The following is a 16,269-nucleotide window of genomic DNA, read 5'->3' on the forward strand; positions in this document are numbered from 1 at the left end:
ACATGCTGTGAACATTTTTAATCTGGAGTTGTTTAATCTTACAGCACAATTACTTCAGATCTACTTCATGAATCATGAAATAGAGTTCTTATAATGACACTAATGATTTCACATAAGAATGCTAATCTACTACTAAAGCTTGTTAGAAATTCCACTTTTTTTTTTTTTAATTTTTTTTATTTTTCAGTGGGGCTTGTCATACATTGATATGAATCAGCCATAGAGTTACATGTGTTCCCCATCCCGGTCCCCCATCCCACCTCCGTCTCCACCCGATTCCTCTGGGTCTTCCCAGCCCACCAGGCCCGAGCACTTGACTCATGCCTCCCACCTAGGCTGGTGGTCTGAGAAATTTCACTTTTTATAATACATATGTTGGCTTCCCTAGCTCAGCTGGTAAAGAATCTGCCAGCAATACAGGAGACTTGGGTTCAATCCCTAGTTTGCGAAGATCCCCTGGAGAAGGGAATGACTACCCACTCCAGTATTCTGGCTTGGAGAATTCCATGGACTCTATAGTCCATGGTGTCGCAAAGAGTTGTATAGGACTGGGAAACTTTCATTTAATAATACATATGTTTCATTTCTACATTCTGTTATGAAGTTGTCTCTTTTTCATCAAAACTTTACCCATAGATTATTCTGATACCTAGCAAGATTAAAGGTACAGTGTCTTATGCCAGTGGGGGAAAAATTGTATTTGTCAAGGTTTAAAGAGAATATTCACATTTTATAATAACAAAGAAGACAAAGTTTTGTTTTCAGGTTTCTTTTTTGCTTTGAGACATAAAGAACATTACAGGTAGGGTAGAAAGTTGTAATTTTTTAAAAGTCAGAATCATTCCTCCTTATTTATGAGCAAAGAAGCATGAGTTATTTTATTAGAGTACAACTCAAGATTAAGTTATCTAAGGCTGTAAACTTTGCTCATGTTTTAGACCTGCGAATGTATTGGATTTATTGACTTATAGGACAAAGGGACCATTTGCCATCTTGCAGCCAGCATAAATTTTCTTTCTAAAATTGTTTCTGACTTGGGGGATAGTCCCTTAAATTGATGCTTTTACCATGTCATTTAAAAGCATTTAAAAAATCAATTTCCTGTCTTTAAAAGCTCTATAACTGATGAGCATATTTAGTTTTTTCAATATTTAGACCATATGGTTTGAAAATGCAGGAAGATTTCTTTTATGTTTTCTTCCCCTGGTGTTCAGGTGCATTTGCGCTGATGGATTTGAAGGAGAAAATTGTGAAATCAATGTTGATGACTGTGAAGATAATGACTGTGAAAATAACTCTACATGTGTCGATGGAATTAATAACTACACGTGCCTTTGCGCACCTGAGTACACAGGTAGGAAAAGGGAGATTGCTGTGCCATCAGCCTGCCTTTGAAAGCACCGCCAGAGCCATGCTGCATGTGTGTAGTAAACCACTGTATTATTCAATAACTGATTCGTGTTTTGGAAATTAGGTGTAATGTAATAACAGAGTTAAAGATGGTTTCAGCCAACCAAATAAAAGTCCTGGCGAGCTCAGTTATAACACAGGCATCTTCATAAAGTAATGCTTTCCAGCACAAAGAATAGTCATACTGTCATACTGAAGCTTTCAGTCCCACAACTGAGTGACATTTTCATGCAAAGCACTTTTCCTGTGCAGGCCAACCCACCAATATGTATTTGAAAGGGGAGCCTTTCTTTACATGGACAAAACAGAATTAAGCATTTGAAATTCTTCATGTCCATATTTGTTTCTTCATTAGAGAGTGTTTGCCTTTAGAACTCTCATCCTTCAAACTAAGTCACAGTCAAGAATATATACATTGATCACTTTGGATAATCTTATCAGACCCTTTCAGACGTTATCAGACGTTATCTCCCCTTCCCCCTTTTTTTCTATCTTGATACAAAATGTCAGGAATAAGGGTGATAAATCTCATAAGACTATCGAAACTGATAAACTTCTGCCCTGGATAAACCAATTTGCTGTAAAGTCAACATCAAGTTTATGACTTACTTATTCTGTCAGAATGTCTGTTTTGATTGATTTTTGTGGCTCTGAGTAAGAAACTTCATAGGTTCAATCTTGTTTCATTTAGTTTTAAAGTTGATAGAGAAAAGGAAAATGTTTCATGTTTTATTTGTAAGAAATAAATGGAGTAGTAGATTCTGTCACTCTATTCAGAGTTACCATTTTCATTTGGCTGGGTATTTTTCATTAATTGTATTTATTTCCATATATACAATTAAGAATATCAAAGGGTAAAATAGTTCCTTGAATGACTGAGGTTAACATCTCTAAACATGAAAAATGGAAGCACAGCTGTATGATTAATTTTCCCAGGGATTCGTTAGAAAAGCATTGAAATTTAAGCTTTTATGGCATACTCAAGCTTTGCAATTTAAGAGGTACTTTTCTTGATGGGAAAAAATGCTAAATAGAATAATGAGTTTTTGTTTTGACATCCTGGGTCTGTCTGAGAAATTCTGCAGCTGCCTTTTCCATGGTATGATTTATTTTTCACAACAGTGAAGTACCTGATGCCATATGACGTAATAATATTGTTTCCAGTAGAAATTTGAACATGTTGTATCACCAGTTGCTCTATTACATATAAGCAGCCCATGAACTCCTTAGTGGCCAGAATTTGAATTCTTTGTTATGTTACATTAATTAAAGATACTGAGTCGGTCTAACATACACCCGTTCTAACGTGGCTAGAAAGAGTTTAGGTGTTACAAAGCTTTGACATTCATATCAGTATTACCTGTGTCCCACCTCAGGTACTTACCATTCATATGAGTGCACAAATTCTGAAGCCCTTGGAGTTATTCTGAGATTGTGAGTTTTATTGAATTGGGGAATCCAGCCTTGTACAGGCAGCACAGTGCTTCCACTAAAATCTGGAGCTAGTACCTTCTTAGAATACTTATTTTATCCCATCATTGTTCTGATCATTATAGAAAAAGCTTAATTCCCTTAATGTCAGAGGCCTCCTTACACTAAATTTGATGAGGACAAATTGGACCTGAGAATTTCAAGAACGGTTTGGTTAGCCAATGTGTTCCTGAGCACAGACGCCAGGAATTTTTCTATGTCCCCTTACCAATGAAAACCTAGGCCTGACAATACTACTGGGTTCAGGTTCCCACATGCCTTTTTCATGGTGATTTACATAAAGTAGCAGTTTCTTCTGAATTGGTTCCCATGGGTCCCTCTTTGGCTTTAGATTTGCTATGTTATTCTGTATCCATTTCTTTGAGTCTTTGTTTTTACCTTCTCTTCCTTCCTTTTCCCAGGCTCCCTTCCTACACCTGATCTTCTTGAATGTTTTCTCCACCTTAAAGTGATTCAGTTCAGTGCAACTTCCTCTGAGAACTTATTACAAAGCTTCATTTCCCTGCTGTCAGATCTCTTTCTTTGAAATATATGCAAAAAAACTCCAAAGCTTAGCACAAACACTTTTAAACCAAAATGTGACATCTCAAAAAGCTATGATGAGGGAACCTGCCAAATAGTCAAGAGCTATTTGGTGCTTAATAAGAATTGAGACTCTTCTGTTTTTTTGTTTCTTTTCTTGTTCTGGTCTTATCTATTGCTAATATCAGTTTGCCTTAATACAGGCTAAGAATAAATAAAAATATTGTATTCAATAGAAAGTTCATAGCATACAAAACATGAATCTATGATCACTGTAACTGTGGGTTGGATTTTGTGGAAAGTGAAGAGTTTTGCAAATTGGCATTGGAGCAGATACCTAAACCAGGCAATGTTTGTATCTCATCTACTAGCTGTAGCATTTTTGTCTATACAGACAAAATGTAATGAGCTCATTTACAAAATATCAAGCAACCATCTGCAGATTTTGAAATCAGTGGCACATAAGTGGCCTTTAATTATAGTAAGGTATAAATTGGACTCCAGAGCTTTATCCAAGTCTGCTTCATCCAAGTCTGCAGTTAAGGAGGCATTTCCTTATATTGTGACTGCACTGTTTGAGATTTAAGTTTGGAATCTGATTAATGAGCCTGAGATCTTGGAACAGAAACCCTACTGTGCTCAGGGAATATAATAATGTTGTCATTGTTTAAAAATCATTCAAGTTGCAAGTTGCTTTACTGCTTGGAGACTTCTTTACTCTCTCTCTCTGAGGCATTCAATGAGAAAATGAACTCTTTACTGGGAGCAAATAAGACTTCATAGGGAAAGCTCGTAAATTACTATGGTGAAAATATTTACATTTAGCACACACGCCAAGAATCAAAATGGATATGATTTGTTAACAGAGAAAATTCAGAGATCCGAAAGCAGTCTCAGAACGAGGTCATGATGTGATGAGCAGGCTATAAAATACGGCTACCCATTTTCAAATTAAATGAACCACTATTTTGAAATTTATTAAATATATCTAAGTCCATGTAACCAAAATACCACAGTACATAGTTATTGATTTATTAGAGGACAAGCTCTGTCCTTTCCTGCTTCAGAGATTGATAACATAAATTTTAAGAGTCAACATTGTTTGTCTGTTATGTAACCCTTACTCTCCCTTCCCCACCCAAGTCCTCCAAACCATTCTTTTCTACTTAATTCGATCCATCATCTGTCCTATGTATAGCATATGACTGTTGATTGCTAGGATTCTTTAGACAAGATTAATCTTTGAAAAGTTTTAATTCACTGTGACTCTAAATTAAAATGACCGTGTTAAGGATTAAGTAAGACTCTGAAATGGCTAAACAAACAATTTAAAAATCCACTCCAGGATTTCAATATTAGCTTGAGAGTTGTGTTTTTTCTTATGGTTTATCATTTTTTGAAAGCTCTTATTATATCCTTTCTATAAACAAGGCATTTCTTGAAAGTGAATCATCAAAGAATTCCTCAAATTACACTAGCTCAAAAGTTATAAAAATGAACATTGTAAACATGGCACCCTTGAGATGTTGAAAAACTTGACACCTTTTCTTAAATAAGCTCTCATATGAATTCAGGTGTTGCATTGAAAAATGTGGTTTTGCGTATTTCCTAGGAGGCAGAACCCTGTATCTGCTCTGAGATTGTTTCTTAATTAACCCTCTTCTCATAGGACCATATAGAAAGTTGAAACAAAATTGATCACTTTTTAACCATGGATATTGCTTGATGGGAATGGCATACGTTCAGTCAATGGAAGTTTCCATACAAGTTGGGCATGTACAAACTTAGAATGCATTTTGCAGAAAAAATTCAGGGCATTTTAATTTTTCCATTATCTCTTTGTTTTCCAAATCTCCAATGCCCACACACAAACCATTATGTGCACGTCTTACAAGTAAAGCTGCCTGTTGTTAAGTCGCCTGGTTTAGCTGAGATCTCTCGCTCCCTGTGATGGCGTCTGCCTTTTGCCTCATTTTCTCCTTGTTTGTGCGTTTGGCCCGGCTCTAGGTAAGAAATGTAAGCCTTGCTTCCGTTTGCTGTCTCACCCTGGGCTTCTCTGTTGTTAATGCTGTGCCTTGGCTTCCTGTGCCTGCTCTGTACCGCAATGTAAAACGTCTTTTGTCTCTTCTGTCTTTGTTGCTGCCAGCTGCTAATCTGAATGAGGTGGAAAAAGGTTAGTTGCCTTTTAAGTCTATTATGATTTTATTTTCGTTTCCCTCTTTCTTTTAAAGCTACATAGATTTCATGGTGTGTACATGGTAAAAGGAATGTTGACTAAAATGAAATCTGATATGAATATGTCAAATCAGTCATTCAGATCCTTGATATGTGGATAGCTATACCAAACACTTACAAAAAGGGTGTCTGAAATGCACTTTACCAATTTCTGGAAGGCCGCAAAAGAAGCTCTCTGGGTGGGCAGACGTGGCAAAAAAGAAAGACTAATGCTTTCTAGTTTCTTCTTGTCTGTATGCTTTTCCTTTTTTAAAGACATTCCAAATATATTATTTTTATCATGAAAAATGTAAGTTAATTAGTGCAGTAGGTAGACTGTAGGTAGAAAAAATGTTAAATAGTGAGAATTTTCCCATAATTTTAAATTAATATCTTCAGTATTTTTAAACATGAAAAATATTAAAAGGTGTATACATTTATTAAAACATTTTATAAGATAAAAATTACAAAGCCCAAGAAGTTGTTTTTTTTTAAAATGATGTCAAACTCATAGAATGTCACGTGTACTAGGCAGTATTTTTAAAGCATAAGAAGATCATATTAAATCCTTGGCACTTATAGTCTGTATGATTTTCCAAATATATCAGGGTCTGGGAAGGGAAGTCCTGTAGTGACAAGGTTGATCAGTATGTCCTGAGAGTCATCATGTAATCTTTGTTGAATTTTTATCTTAGAAATTCAGAATTATACCTAATAATATTGTATTTTTACTCATTCAGCTTACAAAAGTTTCAAGTGCCAAGTTCAGGCACATTATCCTAAAAGGGTGTGCTTGTCTTGACAGCTCCAGTTGTATATATGGCATGAGCAGTATGATTCAAAGGCTAGCATGGACTGTATTTTACAGTAGATCTGTCTCCTCTTCATTTTTTTTCTGCTACGTAGTTCAGATGATTTATCAGTTGTTCACTTATTCTTACTATGTGCAGAGTTAAGTTAAAAAGCATGAAAAAAAAGTTATGTCTTGTTTGAGAATGTGAAAAATATAGTCTATACATTCTCTGTGGATTAATGCATCCAATACCACCCTTGGTCAAATATTGTTTTATTTACAAGTACTAAAGCAATTGGTGGTTTGGGACAGAGACTTCTAAGGACTGATTCTATCTCAGGAAACACAGTGGCCATTATTCTGTCACAAGAATATGTCCTTAAATATTTACACACACACACACACACACACACACACACACACTCAGGAGCAAGCTTGACAGTATGATAGTGCTTTAAATCACTACGTGGTTTCATGTACTGATTAAATTTCATGCTTATGTTTATAAAAGATGTCTCCTATTTCCAAGAACCTGCTGCTGACTAAATTGCTTTTAAAAGCAGTCAAATCATTTTCTATTATTTGAATCCCAAACATAACTAAGAATGAAGTTTCAACTTCTTTATAACACTCAGAGAGAATTTTGTAAGTAAAAAGAAACTGTAATTAGCTGACATATGATTAAGTTGAACTCTGTTGTTATTGTTATTCAGTTGCTAAGTCATGTCCAATTCTTTGTGACCTCATTGACTGTAGCCCACCAGGCTCCTCTGTCCATGAGATTGTCCAGGCAAGAATACTGGAGTGGGTGCCATTTCCTTCTCCAGGGGATCTTCCCAACCCAGAGACCAAACCCATGTATCCTGCTTGGCAGGGGGATTCTTCACCACTGAGCTACCTGGGAAGCCCCAAAGAACTCTATAATATGAGCAATAAAGATTTGAGCAATAAGTTCTATAAAACAGGACTTCGCTGATGGTTCAGACGGTAAAGACTCCGCCTGGCAGAACAGGATACCTGGGTTCAGTCCCTGGGTGGAAAGATCCTGTAGAGCAGGAAATGGCAACCCACTCCGGTATTCTTGCCTGGAGAGTCCCAGGAACAGAGAAGCCTGGCAGACTACAGTCCGTGGGTCACAAAGAATCAGACTTGACTGACCAATTTTCACTCGTTCACTTGCTTTGTATAAAACAGCAACATAGCACTCACCCGAAGATGTGTGTGTGCTCAGCCACGTCAGTTGTGTCTGACTCTTGGCGATCCCGTGGACTGTAGCCTACCAGGCTCCTCTGTCCATGGGGAGTCTCCAGGCAAGAATACTGGAGCAGGTTGCTATGCCCTTCTCCAGGGGATCTTCCTGACCCAGGGATGGGACCGGCGTCTCATGTCTCCTGCGTTGGCAGGCAGGTTCTTTACCACTAGCGCCACCTGGGAGTAGGGGTCCAGATGCAAACAAGTGTCTAACTGAACCCACGGCCTGCATTCTAACTTCGGGACCTTCCCCTGGAATTAGTCCCTTCTTTATTGCTGCCGTCTTCCAGATTTGGCATTTTTCACATGCCATAGTGGTTCTGACCCATCCTCAGTGCCAAACAAGCTTTCCTTTTGCTGGCTCCTCAGACTGCTATAAATAATTGACCCTCATGTGCTTTGAAAAGGGTAAATCCGTAGTCACAAAATTCAGATGCAGACAAGCAGTCTACATAATCTAGACATGAAAACAAGAAATTGGTGCCTGTATAATTAATTGGTGCCTGTATAATTAATATCTTGATGACCAGGCTACCTTCCATTACATAGGGCAGATGGGATACTGATGAATTTATGAAGCTAATGGGAAAAGCTCAGATTTCTCATCCAGGCACTAAAATGTATCAACTCTGGGGCCTCTCAAAATCTTTAATGACATCTGTCCCACTTCATTTTGATGTTTGAGAATAATGTGGAAGAATGGAAGAATGTATAAGAAAACACTTGAATATGTTAGATGTCTATACTCCAGAAATATCATGGGCTGTCATAGAGGGCAAGTTCAAGTTTTCCATCATTTAATTTCAATTGTCATTGCTACAGTGACATGGTTTAGATGATTGATGTCATTCTCAATGATGGAGGAATTCTAACAAGCTTTTGATAGAGAAAATTCTACCTAAAATAAATTATATTCATGAAGGAAATTTCTCCCCCAGTGGTTTCCAGTATTGTCTTTTTAAAAAATTATTATTTTTCATTTTATTTACCATACTCACATCCAAAGGAAAAGATTTATTTACGAATAAGCCTTTGGTTTTCTTTGCCCTCTTATTATACTTTGAAGTATAAGGAAATATTGAATACTGAAGAACTCTTCAATTTGGCTGCCTTTTTTTAGGGTTTTTTGTATATTTTTGGATTTTCGTGATCTGTTATTAACAGTGGCTCCTTCTCTCATTAATTATGCCTCAAGATGTGTAAAGTCTGTTTATCAGTGTCAGTATATTTGCAGTTGTACTTGCAGTCTGTTTTAACTAGAGAGAGTACTTTGGCAGCCTAATTATACTGTGTGGTTTGCATTCATCTTCCAACCTTTCCAATCTTCTTAAATGCATTTGAATCTTAGAAAAGATTTTAAGGATCCTATTGTTCTGCCCGTAGTCCGAAGCCTATTTGCTCTTTAGTTAATAGACAAGGCCCATTGAGCCCAGAACAACAGTTTGGCTTAACCAAGTCTTAGTCAATATAATTTGGACTGATTTATTCTGAAAACAAAATTAAATACTTCTGCAGTTTTTGTGGTTGTTGGAATTGGCTGCATTATTTAGACATAATGTTCCAGCGAGGAAGTACTGAAAAACACCTCCTTTTTTGCTTATTTATTTGAAGAGGTAAATTTTTCCATTTAAAAAAATTCAAAAGATATTTATTGGGAAAATACATCATTCAGGATACTGTGCTCGGAATTGAAAGTGATATGAGAATACATAAAACATTAGCCCTTGTCAAGCTGTTTGGCTTTGATTCTTCATTGGAAGTTCAGATTAGGTCAGTTATTTCACCAGTACGAAGCAGTCATTTCTCATTCCAAGAAAGTGAATGGCAAAATATAGCTACTTGACTAGTTTTTAAATAAAGAGAATAGCTTCTGAATACAAAGTGTAATCAAACTTTCTGGCCAATGAGCATTATAGAACCACCCATTTCATATCATATAGAACAAAAGTGAGGCTATAAAATGGTTTTCTTTTTTGAGACATATTAATTCCCACACTTATAACATATTTCCTTGAGCCTTCCTGTTTTGCATTATGATAAACTTTATCCCATGAGAGATTGCACTCTGGCAGTGTTGGTTATGCGGGTGTCCCATTTTGCACACCCTTTGAACCAAGAGGACATTTATCAGTGGCTAATATATCTTTAAAAATTCACAGCCCCTCAAGATCAGTTCTCTATATTTCTGTACTAACAGTTAGATTTGATTAAGTTTAGAGATGTGGGTATGCTCTGGGTAGTTTATTGATCATATTATGAAGGTCAGTTAACTATTGCTAATTGATAGAACAAATTTCAGGGTAGTAAACACAGGTAAGAAAGCATCAGATTATTGTTAAAAGGAACCTTTAAGAAGAATTAACTCTTTTATGAAAATAAGAAGCAGAAACTCTCTGTCCATAAGTAATTCTTTACTTACTGATGGAAATAAATTCATTTGTTATTATCACTACTGATAAGGATACTGACTATTCAGATTGAAGACTGGGCATCTGCTCATGTTAATGTGCTCTGGTGCCTGGGATTATAACAATGAGCAAACCATGGAACAAATAGGACTGGCCTGGTTCAGTGAAAGAAGAGGAAGCAAATACTTTTCTTTCAGGTCCGATCAATTAACCTGTCCTGGAATGGCTCCCATAATCCCACCAGCTGTGTCCACCATCTAATACAGTCCATCCGTCTCCCTGCAAGGTCTGTGAGAGGAGAGAGGATTGTATTCTCTATATGAATAAGAACAAATGAGAAATGTACAATTTTTAAGGAATTGCATGGAATTTTTTAAATTGGATAATGAAAAACAGGATAATGAAAATCCAGTTCTGTTTATCTTAATATTTCTCAAACATGCCATTTACACTCATACTTCCTATTGATTCCAGAGTTCATCCTCTCTGTTTCCCATTGGGATAGTCATCATTTGGCAGACAGGATTATCAGGATACCTGAGTTAACAGGGTAGTCTATCAAGTCCAGCCTGCAAGGGCATACTTGAGGCTGGGATCTCAGAACACAAATCTGCTACCAGTGTTCCTTACTCTCTCTTCTTTCTTATATTATCCCTTATGCCATCCAGGCCTCCTTCTCCTTAACATTTATAAAGTATTTTCCTCTGAAAAGCAATCAAATAAGTGCTGCCTTTCACATTTGTCAACAGCCATTGAGTATCTAATTTGTGGCAGATAATTTGCTGGCAAATGCAATGACAATGAAGAGATACGAAACTATAAATAAAGCTATCCATCCCTTACCCTCAAGTAGTGTAACTTTAGGAAGTGAAATACCAATTTATTTACAGTAGGTTGCCTTTTTTTGAAACCTTTCCTTGTGTGCCAGTTCATGCAGAGTAGAATTAGTAGCATTTTTCCAGGTTTTTCTTGACTGAAGGAAGCGCTCACAATGCAAATATTTGAAGAATGATGTGTTTGACCCTCCAGAACTCTGTGGCTTGGGGATGCCGTCAGGAATTCAACCAGACTTCCTCCTTTGTTATAAGTGTATTTGAAAATGTCATAACAGATTAAATTTAACACTAGAATTCTGGTTCAGTTATCCAGATTGTGGTCATACGTTACCTTTCCATTTTTATTAATATCAATGATCCTTTCATATTAAAAAAGAAACTAGCTTGGTAAAGTTTATCAATAGGAATAAGAACAGGCTGCTGCGGAATCCTTCCCACCCCCTTCATACATCCATGGTCCCCAAATGGACCCTGAGAGTATTTCTGTTTCAGAGAAGAAAGATACTAATCTGCTTATATTAGCAAAAACTAGTGAGAGTTAAGCATTCCAACAGTGTCATATGCCTATATCTAAAATCATTTGTTATATTTGTAAATATGGCCAATTTGAACATACAGTGCTAATTTTTGGAAAAATATAAATGAGATACTTATTAATTAAAACCCACACTTTCTTATTGCTCAGTTAGTGAAAAAAATGAATAATCAACAGAGTTGAGTTGGAAAATTCCTGGAACCCTGATCTAGGGACAACCTCTTCTCTGTTAAGCAAGTTTGAGAACTGAGTAAGCTTCTGCAAGATATGCTGTTGCCTAAATTTCTTGGTAGATGGAAAGCAACTAATTGTCAATCCAACAGCTCTTCAAAAATGTCTTCTTTTCTAAATGGCACAGTTTACCTTGCCAAGAGAAGTCTCTTTAAGGGTAATAGTGAATTTTGTATTTGTGTAGTATATTTTTCAATAAAAAATAAAATAATAAATTATTCAGCCAGTTTGTAGGGCATGATGCTGTCCATATACCAGTCACTAAATGAAACTTAAGGGAAACTTAAGCATCTATCTTATGTCTCTAATTTTTCCAGATTTTAACTCCTCCAGAGTAAGGACTTTGTCATGTATATCCTTTTATTGCTAATTCTAGTTCAAAATAGTTTCTCCCTAATATATTATTATAAAAATTGTTAAACTGAAGTGAAGTTTGAATTTTAGTCAAGTTAAACAGTCCCACTCCAGAATACATATAAAATAATTCTACTATATGTTGTTAACTTCCTCTTATACTATTCTTACTAGTTTCAGGAAAAATTTAATATTATCTCTCATGGATTATATGATATCTTCATTATTCGTTGATTTGACAAAGAATCACCACAGTTAAGAATTTTCAACAGTGTCATAAGTTAAACCAGTGTATTTTAAGAAAAAGCATGTTTAAGAAATATGTCTTTATAGAAAATGTAAGTAGTTTTTAGTGACAAGGCTCAACTCAGGTGTCATCCACCTACCACAAGCTCTGATGATTTTGATGTAATTTAATAAAACATTTTCAAGATTATTATTTTGTAATTTAATGATAATGGAGATGTTGGTAGTTGTTTTTCATTGCAACTGTCATTCAAAGTTCAAACCAGTCTCCAGATTTATTGTTAAGTAGATGAAACAGAAATTAGACTCACTTTTCTACCCCCCACCACATAGGACAGTAGTTTATTATTCTCTTGCCATTATCACCTTTTAATGGAGGAGAATCTTCATTACTATTTGGGTGTCCTGTCCTGCAATCCTCACCATTTAATGCCAACACTTCTTAGAGAGAGGGCCAAGGACTGATTGGTCCAAGTCAACCAAGACTCAAAGTGCTTCGCGGAGAGGCATCCGACTCTGGCAGCGAATGGAGGGCTAAACCATGCTGATAATGCTCTTTTCAAACCTTGACCCTTGAAGTGTAAAGGTCATGGTTAGGGGCCGCTTCCTCTCCTTGTTCATTGCTTATTACAGACACTGTTGGAGAAGCTTTAAAGAGTATTTCAGACATGGGAGAGAACAGTCACATGGAATGAAATAAAAAAGGAAAGAGGCGGAAGGAAGGGAGGGAAGGAAAGAAGTAAGGAGAAAAAGAGAATGAGGGAAGAAAAGAAATAGTTGCATAAGTTTGAAAGTTTTATTCCCATCTATAAACCCCCAGTAATTTAGAATTTACCAGCTATTTTGGTTTACTGGTGCTACTATAACAAACTGTCACAAACTGGGTGATTTAAATTATAAGAATTTAATGTCTCACAGTTCTGGAGGTTAGAAGTCCAAACGCATGGTATCGGTGGCATTAGATCCTTTTGAGAGAAGGACCTGTTACAGACTTCTCTGCTTGGCCTGTCGAAGGCCGTCTTCACTCTCTGTCCGTTGTATGGGCTGCCCTCTGTGCCGGGTTTCCTTGTTCTATAGGAACATCATGGGCTTCCCCAATGGCTCAGGGGTAATGAGTTCACCTGCAATGCAGGAACTGCAGGAGACACAGGGTCAGTCCCTGGGTTGGGAAGATCCCCTGGAAGAGGCATGGCAACCCACTGCAGTATTCTTGCCTGGAGAATCCCATGGAGAGAGTAGCTGGCGGGTTACAGTCCCAAGGATTGCAAAGAGTCGGACATGACTGAGCACAGGCACCTGTAGGAACATCAGCCATACCGGATTAGGGCCCACCTACAGACCTCATTTTAACCTGATTACTTCTGTAAAAGCCCAATCTCCAAATAAGATCCCATTCTGAGATACTGAGGGACTGCACCATATTTTTCAGGGGGAACTAGGGGGGAACACAATTCAACCCATGACGCTACATCACTATATTTCAAACTCGATTTGTGCCCCAGAAAACCTGATCTTTTCAGTGTTCTCCATGTCTCTGAAAGGTAGTTCCAGTCTTCATACCAGAAATCTAGAAGTTCCAGACAGTTTCCTCTCTCCCCTATGCCCACCCAATTCAACACCAGTTCCCATCTATTTTGTTTCTGAAATGTCTCTCCAGACTATCTACATCTCTACAATCACCTGAGTGCCAACTGAGTCATCTCTCACCCATTTGTATCTGTCTCCATGCAATCCATCCTCCACTAGAGCCAGAATGTTTTTTCCAAGATACAGATGCCATCTGACCATCCTCCATCATAAACTCCTTCAGTGGCACCCACTGCTCCTTAAGTAAAGACATTCTACCTTGTGGCGCCTGGTACCCCTTGTGACCTTCTCTGCCACCATGCTCTCCCAGCTCACTCCCAGTATCTCTGAGCTCATGTTTTCCATGTCACCTCCTGCATAGAACCCCTGCAAGTGCTCTTTACCCCCTCTTCACCTGCAATCCAACCCCTACTTCTTCAGAAAAACAAAAAACGAAAAACCTCCCTTACAGTCAGTTGCCCTTCTGGAGCATACCAGAGCACTTATTAGCCTTCATCACTCAGGCTATTTTATAGTTACTTGTGAAATTATTGGATCAATATCTTTCTCCTCCTCCTCTCATGTATGAGCTCCATGAGAATAAGGATATCATTTTTTGTTATTCACCATCATACTCCTAGCATTAACACAAGTCTTCTTATATAGTATGTACTCAAAATATATGGTGATGTTAAAAATCTGGTAGTCGGCTACCAGAATCATTTGTTTAAAAAAATGCAAAGGCAGATCTCACCATAGATATCAGGCAAGAAGTTTGTGAAAGAGTTCTAAAACTATTTCAGTGAGTGTGGTAATAAGGAATGCAAATAAAAAGATGACTTAAGACACCAGAAGTACAAATGAAGATGAAGGAAGGGCTGCACGTGTTAAAGAAGTAGGGAACTTTAAAATTAGGTCCACGGATCTAAACTGAAGCAGGACACAAGGCCAGCTCCAAGCACTGTTTCCCGTAGGAATTATCAATTACACTGAGATTTCTGCCTCGTTGCAGTAATACGCACAGTATTGGTACCTCCGTGGAATTAAGGTACATGCCGACACTGTTCTTTCTCAGCACTAATGCAGTAATGTTGTTTGGTTCAGCTAAGGCATGATGCTTCCTTTGCTGACTTGCTATCTGCCTTATCCATCTCTTTAGAAGCACTTTGCCTTTAAAAAAAATTTTTTTTAAGCCACAGTTGACCTTGCACAACTTCAATTCCAGAACCTCATTTTACTCGTAAAGAACTGGGGCCAGAACAATAAAATAGTTCACTTCTCTGCAACCAGTCCATTGTTTTCTATCAAATAAGTCACAGAAGATTATTCCAAGCAGGAACCCACATGTCATTTCACCCAAGTGATAATCGTTTCTCCCCAGGATCTCTTTATGCTGGTTCACTCTTCACTCCAAACAGAGCATTAACTCTGATGATCCAGCTTTTACTGCTCCACCCACAAGGTGACCGTAGCATCTGTCACCCAAATCAGGGCATGTGTATGTGAGTGCACGGGGACCCTACTGAAAATCACCTTGGGACAGCAGGTATAAAGCAGGACTGCCCAGAGCAAGCCAGGGTGTACAGTCATATTACTGCTGCATCAGGTTCTTCAGAAAGACCACATACACAGATGCTCAGTAAGCAGTGAATTACATCTTCTTCTGAACTCTGAGGATAACTTGTAGGAGTCGGCATCACTCCTGCCTTACTGCGTCAACAGCAATCATTAGTATAACAGTAGAACGTAATCATTTCAAACCTCACTGTCTGCCATACTTAACTGACAGACACAATCAGGAAGAGGTGATCTAAAACCTAGATGTCACTTTCTTACCAAAAAAAAAAAAAAACCTCTGTTTAGGACACGTGCTGTTCTTTCTTCACGATTTTCAGTTGATCATTCACTAACTTCTGTAATCTTGAGAAAGTAACAGTACATTCCCTGGCTGACTCCTCTATTTCTTCTCTAAACAGAGGCAACCAGCCAACACACACACAGAGCTTTACCTTCTCATCAACAAAACTCACTGGAAGCTGGAAGCACAAAGAAGATTAATTTGCTCGTCTGATCAAAAGTGAAATCACAAATGTCAGGCAACGATTGGGTTCTATGCTATTGTTTTGTCATTGGGGACTTTTAAGGGCTCAGGATGAAACCAAATAAATAGAATTTCCTGGGATTTTGTGGAGTTGATTGGAGCCAAATTATGAATCCAATGTTTGCCTAGACTCTGTCTCTTGAGGGATTCATGAGCACTGAAATTTAACCTGTATCTAAACACGTTGCCCTTAACCACTCCAATGGCCTGACATACCTTTCCCTCAATGCCAAGATAGAAATGTAAAGACCTGCTTATAAGTTAATAGATTATAGTTCACCTTTCCATCCATTCTGTCACCTCACAAACTT

General features: G+C 37.6%; 1 protein-coding gene across 2 annotated transcripts in view; it reads left to right on the top strand.

Moving 5' to 3' along the window:
• The window catches only part of SLIT2 (slit guidance ligand 2), a 387,270-nt gene that overhangs the window by 334,328 nt on the left and 36,673 nt on the right, over positions 1–16,269 (top strand). For both annotated transcript variants that reach the window (XM_065907114.1, XM_065907115.1), the window contains one exon: positions 1,215–1,354. In XM_065907114.1, the coding sequence (XP_065763186.1) occupies positions 1,215–1,354 (140 nt within the window). The remainder of the gene's footprint in view (positions 1–1,214; positions 1,355–16,269) is intronic.

This window comes from Muntiacus reevesi, chromosome 16, assembly GCF_963930625.1.
Source record: "Muntiacus reevesi chromosome 16, mMunRee1.1, whole genome shotgun sequence".
Classification (NCBI taxonomy): domain Eukaryota; kingdom Metazoa; phylum Chordata; class Mammalia; order Artiodactyla; family Cervidae; genus Muntiacus; species Muntiacus reevesi.